The sequence below is a fragment of the Aquarana catesbeiana genome, linkage group LG13 (assembly GCF_042186555.1).
Source record: "Aquarana catesbeiana isolate 2022-GZ linkage group LG13, ASM4218655v1, whole genome shotgun sequence".
NCBI classification, from domain to species: Eukaryota; Metazoa; Chordata; class Amphibia; order Anura; family Ranidae; genus Aquarana; species Aquarana catesbeiana.
In genome coordinates this window covers 72,084,474-72,090,473 of record NC_133336.1, presented here as the reverse complement: position 1 = coordinate 72,090,473, position 6,000 = coordinate 72,084,474, and the positions used below count along the sequence as shown (strand labels likewise).

The following is a 6,000-nucleotide window of genomic DNA, read 5'->3' as shown; positions in this document are numbered from 1 at the left end:
GAGAACCAGGCAGCTAACATGTTCAGACATAGGTCATCAATGATGGCCTCCAAATGTCTCTCAGTATAGGTTTTTTTGTTTGTGTTCCAGTTAGGTCAAGGCTGGTGGTGGACTGAGAAGGGAGTAGATTTGGCTGCAGGAGGATCTGTGTGTAAATGTGCAAAATCACTTTGGCCAAATTGACATGATAATGTAAAGAGCTGAGGTCTCCTTCCTCGATTTGAATCAGTCTAGCCAGTTATAGAAAATGTGTCAAATGCTGAGAAAATTATGCAAACAATGTATAAACGGAATTTATCCAACACTGTAAAAGGAATTTTAAAATGGTCAATACGTCTATAAGTATGGGCAGCTGAAGTTTGTATGCAAATCTTGACTTTTCCTGCAAATGATGAGCCTTACACCTCCACTCCTGAGATTCTCTAGAAACTAAAGGGGCTTCTTATCACATTTATGGACCAGTATGAAGGCTCAGCAAACAGCCTCAAGCTCAATTTTTATAGGAAAAGTTAACATCAACATAGCTTCAGCTGCCTTTAAGGCGCCTTTCACACGGACGGCTATTCTGCCGCAGTTAAAAGCTGTTTTTTTTCCTGTGGAGTTCAAGACTCCAGGCACTGCGATCAGCTGCATTTGCACAGTGCGATTAGCTGCGGTCGCGTTTGGCTGCGGTTTGCCATTTCCATGGCAACCCGACAGGGTGCCGACTCGCACTGTTTGGTATGAATCTTGAGGGGGAACTCCACACCAAATTTTAAATAAAAAAATGGTGTGGGTTCCCCCAAGGGGCATACCAGGCCCTTCGGTCTGGTATGGATTTTAAGAGGAACCCCTACGCCGAAAAAACGGCGTGGGGTCCCCCCCAAAATCCATTTCAGACCCTTATCCGAGCACGCAGCCCAGTCGGTCAGGAAAGGGGGTGGGGACGGGCGAGCCCCCCCACCCCAAAGCACCTTGTCCCCATGTTGATGAGGACAAGGGCCTCTTTCCGACACCCCGACATCTGACCACGCCCCCTAAAATGTCACAGTCCCAGCATGCCCAGGGACTGTGACGGCATAAGGGGGCGGGGTCACCGCCTATATAAGTCAGAGCAGAGTGCCCAGTGTTTTTTTTATTGACTCTTTTTCCCTAGGTGAATGGGTAGGGGTACCATGTACCCCATACTCATTCACATAGGGTGGGGGGCCGGGATCTGGGGGCCCCCTTATTAAAGGGGGCTTCCGGATTCCGATAAGCCCTCCGCCCGCAGACCCCGACAACCAACGGCCAGGGTTGTCGGGAAGAGGCCCTTGTCCTCATCAACATGGGAACAAGGTGCTTTGGGGTGGGGGGCCGCAGGGCGCCCCCTCCCCCAAAGCACCCACCCCCCATGTTAAGGGCATGCGGCCTGGTACGGCTCAGGAGCGGGGGGGCGCTCGCCCGTCCCCACCCCCTTTCCTCACCGACCGAGCTGCATGCTCGGATAAGGGTCTGGTATGGATTATGGGGGGGACCCCACGCCGTTTTTTCGGCGTAGGGGTTCCTCTTAAAATCCATACCAGACCGAAGGGCCTGGTATGCCCCCGGGGGGGGGGACCCACGCCATTTTTTTTATTTAAAATTTGGCGTGGAGTTCCCGCTCAAGATTCATACCAAACAGTGCCGGGCATTGGCGGGGATCCGAGTCGGATCCCCGTGCTTGTCGCTCATTGGGAAAGGAAAAATCATTTTTCCTTTCCCGATGAGCAGCTCGGCGCTGTTATCCGCAGCTGACACAGTGCACTGTGATTACCTGCGGCTATGTGCGGATAGCTGCGCTAAATCACTCCTGGACGCAGTCAATTCTATTTTTTCTATCCGCGCAGAACCGCATGTATCTAATTCGCAGCTAAACGCAGTGTGTGAATGGGGCCATAGGAAAGCATTGTGTGCTTTTAGCTGCGGTAGAAAATTAGAAAATCCGCAGTTAAAAGCACCATTCCATCCGTCCGTGTGAAAGGGGCCTAACTGTATCTACTGATAATTTTCACATGCAGTTTTTATTAAAGGTACGATGAATCACCCAGGTTGTGACATTTTTATGTTAAGCTGTTGAACAGTACTAATACTCAAATGCTAAAAAATATATATAACAAACATGTAGATTTATATATTTTAATGTACATCTGTATAAATTCAATATTTCAAGATATAAATCTTATTTACACATCATAAAAACAAATGCACTTTGCTGGTGTAAACATGAAAAATAAATCATGGTCATCTGTTTCCATACAGTCATAAGGCATTTATTCAAGTCTAACAGATCCCATCTAGTAGAATATATTGTTACCTTTCAAGTACTTTATATCTGCTAAATCAAGTGCATCAAGTTGTTGAAAACCTAAAATGCGATGAACAGCTAAAACTTTATTTTAATTTAATTTTTTAAAATTTTTTTATTCATATGATTTAAAGTGTACCTAAAGCCAAACATTGTCTATAGAGTATGGAATGGTAAAAATTCCTGTTTTTTTCCCCTGTGTACAGTGGAGAGGTTCTCCACTAAAAAGCTCTCTAAAGCGGAGAAAATATCTTGGATTTCCCATTACCTCCTGTCACTGTGATATTAGTCAGCAGGGCAGATAGAAATTCTCCCCATAGGCACACAAGCAGACAAAATTTAAATAAAAAAAGTTTTGGATTTAGATACAATTTGTGAGAAAAAAAACCCCATCTTTATTAAAAATAATTTACAAAAAAAATGATTTCAAGAGATGCCTTGTACCTGTGTTAATTAAGGTAAACTTTGACCTATGAAAGTGTCAGGTCTCCTGTACCAGGCTTCCATGACAGAGGGCTCAGCTGATAGAGAGCTATGTTGCACAACACTTTATTCATAGCTGTCTCTGCAGGGCTCCATTATGGGAGAACAGCACTGTATACTCATATATGAAATGTTTGAAAACATTTCACACGTTGAAAATGTAGTACTGGAAAGTTCTACTTTCATGAGACTAAGTACACAGCTGCCAAAAAGGGCAGCAAGCTCAGCCTCATAGCGAAAAACTCTAAAGGGGTATATAAACCAAAAAAAAAAAAAACAGAAAAGATGTGGTGGTCACATTTGTTTTCTTTTTCAGGCCTTATTTTTCTTTATATTAACCTGGTGATCCTGTCAGTAACACACTTCTTGTCCTAGGATGACAACCCTCACCTTGTTATACACGGTGTAGCAGTGTTGTCACCCTAGACTGCTGTTAGGATTTGGGCTATGAACATCTCCTCCTCTCCTTGTCTCCATTAAACGAGGAGAAGGTATTTTGAAGTTCACAAAAGATAGCTTGAAAAACTGATAGCATTTCTAAAAATTTCAGATCGACACACAAGAAGTTAAAACCAATCAGACTTAAATAACGCTCATTGTTCCAACTGTACCACATCTTTTTGAGCCCAATGTCAACGGGCAATGAAGAACCACTGAAGAGATGGTTCCACTTCTCTTACGAGTCGCTCCCTATATGGCCCAGATTCACTCTCATTTGCTAGTGAAGGAGAGACATCTCTCTGGTTAGAGGGGTTGACTCCAGTGAGTAGGTGATTTGTGGATCCATCGTTGGTGAGCTGACTGTTGAGCTTTAACCATAAGGATTTGGCCTTGCACCCAGTATCTTATTCATGTTTCAGAAACTATCGGCGTCAGAAGAATCAGATTTGACAAAAGATGTTTTGACTTCTTCGTCAGCTTCACCCATAGTAGGCAGGGTCACTGGGATGTTTTTAGTAGGCCTGGATGCTTCTCCTGGAGGAAAACAAGAAGCAGAAAGTAATGAAAAGAAAACATAATTTGCTCTGTGGAAATATGCCAGAACAACACACTTGATGACCTGAACACAGCCAGTGAGGGCCTGGGAAGGTCAAAGGTCAGAGGACGGCTGGCCCAGTGTATATGAGGCATGAACTGTAAAGGGTTTAATCATCGGTAAAGATAGGGCTTAGGTACACATTGGAATACCTATGTCTGACCATTACATTTACCACAAGCAGAAAGCAAAGAGATTTTTACGCCCCAATTAAAAGCAATTTTATGGCGCATCTTCACTTCACTTTACAGATGTACACAGACCTCCTATTGTCTCAAAGATACCAACCAGTGCTACATTCACACTTTAATCTGATAACATCATACCAGATGTAATGACCTCTGCACGCTACATAGGTTTCCCTATTATGTTTTTATTGCTATTATTAGGTTAACCACTTCAGCCCTGGCAGGATTTACCCCCTTAACGACCAGGCCATTTTTGCGATACAGCACTGCGTTACTTTGACAATTGCGCGGTCGTGTGACGCTGTGCCCAAATAAAAGTGATGTCCTTTTTTTCCCACAAATAGAGCTTTCTTTTGGTGGTATTTGATCACCTTACGGTTTTTATTTTTGTGCTATAAACAAAAAAACACTTCCAATTTTGAAAAAAAAAAAAAAAACAATATTTTTTACTTTTGCTATAATACATATCCAAAACACAAAAATGTAAAAAACAAAATTTCTTAATCAGTTTAGGCCAAGATGTATTCTTCTACATATTTTTGGTTAAAAAAATCCCAAAAAGCGTATATTGATTGGTTTGCGCAAAAGTTATAGCGTCTACAAACTAAGGGATAGATTTACGCACTTTTATTTATGTTTTGTTTTTTTTTACTAGTAATGAAGGTGATCAGCGATTTTTAGCGGGACTGCAACATTGTGGCGGACAAATCTGACCCTAAGTGACACTTTTTGGGGACCAGTGACACCATTACAGTGATCAGTGTTAAAAAAAAATGCACAAATGACACTGGCAGGGAAGGGGGTTAACATCAGGGCCACTCAAAGGGTTACATGTGCTCCCTGTTGGTTTCGTACTCTGTGGGGGAAGTGCTGAAAGAAACAACACAGAGATCGCTGTTCCTAATCACTAGGAACAGCAGATCTCCATGTTGTCCCATCAGAACCGGGATCTGCCTAGTTTACATAGGCAGATCCCCATTCTGTCTCTCTGTGAAGGGATCGCGGGTGGCCGACGAACATCAGGTCCACCGGGCATGCGCATTGGCTGCTCCATACTCCGTGCAGCCGGCACGCGTGTGCCTACACTATCTATTGTATTAAACGACGTACAGGTACCTCGTTTCACACAACAGAGCCGCCCTTCCTCAGTATATATGCGGTGGGCGGTCTTTAGGTGGTTAATGTTACCCATGTCCAGCTGCTGTCTACATTTTCTTGGGTTAAAGGAAAAGCAAACATTATTTTTAGCGAGCACTTATTTTAAAATATCATTGCAGTGTTTAGTTTTTCACATTCGTAAATGCTTATTCCTCCACGTTTGCGTTATTTTGTATATAATATAAAAAAAAATAAAATGAACCACTAGAGGGAGCACTGTTTGACTCCACTTAAATTATCCCTCATTCTTCATGATGAACTATACTCTGGAACCTGTGCTGAATAAAAGGCAGGTGGAGGCAAATGACAATCACTAGTATCGCGTGTGTTCTCCCTGATCTTTCCCCAATGGGGACTTACCATGTCTTGTTCTGCACTGTTTCTGTGTGCACACATGTGGGTATGGGGGGGATCTCGATAGAGACACAATGCTTTTCTTCTACATGTCAGAAACCCCAGCAAGAAGAACAGTGATCAGCACAGTAGTAACATTACAAGATCTCCTGAGACTACCAGTCAGAAGCAGCAGGGCCTTAGTTCTCACACTGCAGATATACAGCTATGAGGCTGCAGTCACAGGAGTGCCTAAGCACACTAACATACCTAGCAGTGCACGGCTATTGTTCAGGGGAAAATCAAGACAAAAGGGTACATTTTTCAGGGTACTGCTTAAAAAAAAAAACTAAAAACTGCCCAGATATTTTTTTTTTTTAAATTTCTTTTTATTGAGCATTTTTAATATCATATATACAGCTGGGTGCGTCAACGTGACACAATCCCAGTTAACTTTGGCCTTGCAGGGCCTAACATGACTATTCAGTAACATAGAC

At 43.0% G+C, this 6,000-nt stretch overlaps 1 protein-coding gene across 3 annotated transcripts in view; it reads right to left on the bottom strand.

The window, feature by feature from the left end:
- Window positions 1-2,188: 2,188 nt before the first annotated feature.
- The window catches only part of KIAA0586 (KIAA0586 ortholog), a 243,281-nt gene continuing 239,469 nt past the window's right edge, over window positions 2,189-6,000 (bottom strand). For all 3 annotated transcript variants that reach the window (XM_073610065.1, XM_073610067.1, XM_073610066.1), the window contains one exon: window positions 2,189-3,763. In XM_073610065.1, the coding sequence (XP_073466166.1) occupies window positions 3,645-3,763 (119 nt within the window). In that variant the 3' untranslated portion in view covers window positions 2,189-3,644. The remainder of the gene's footprint in view (window positions 3,764-6,000) is intronic.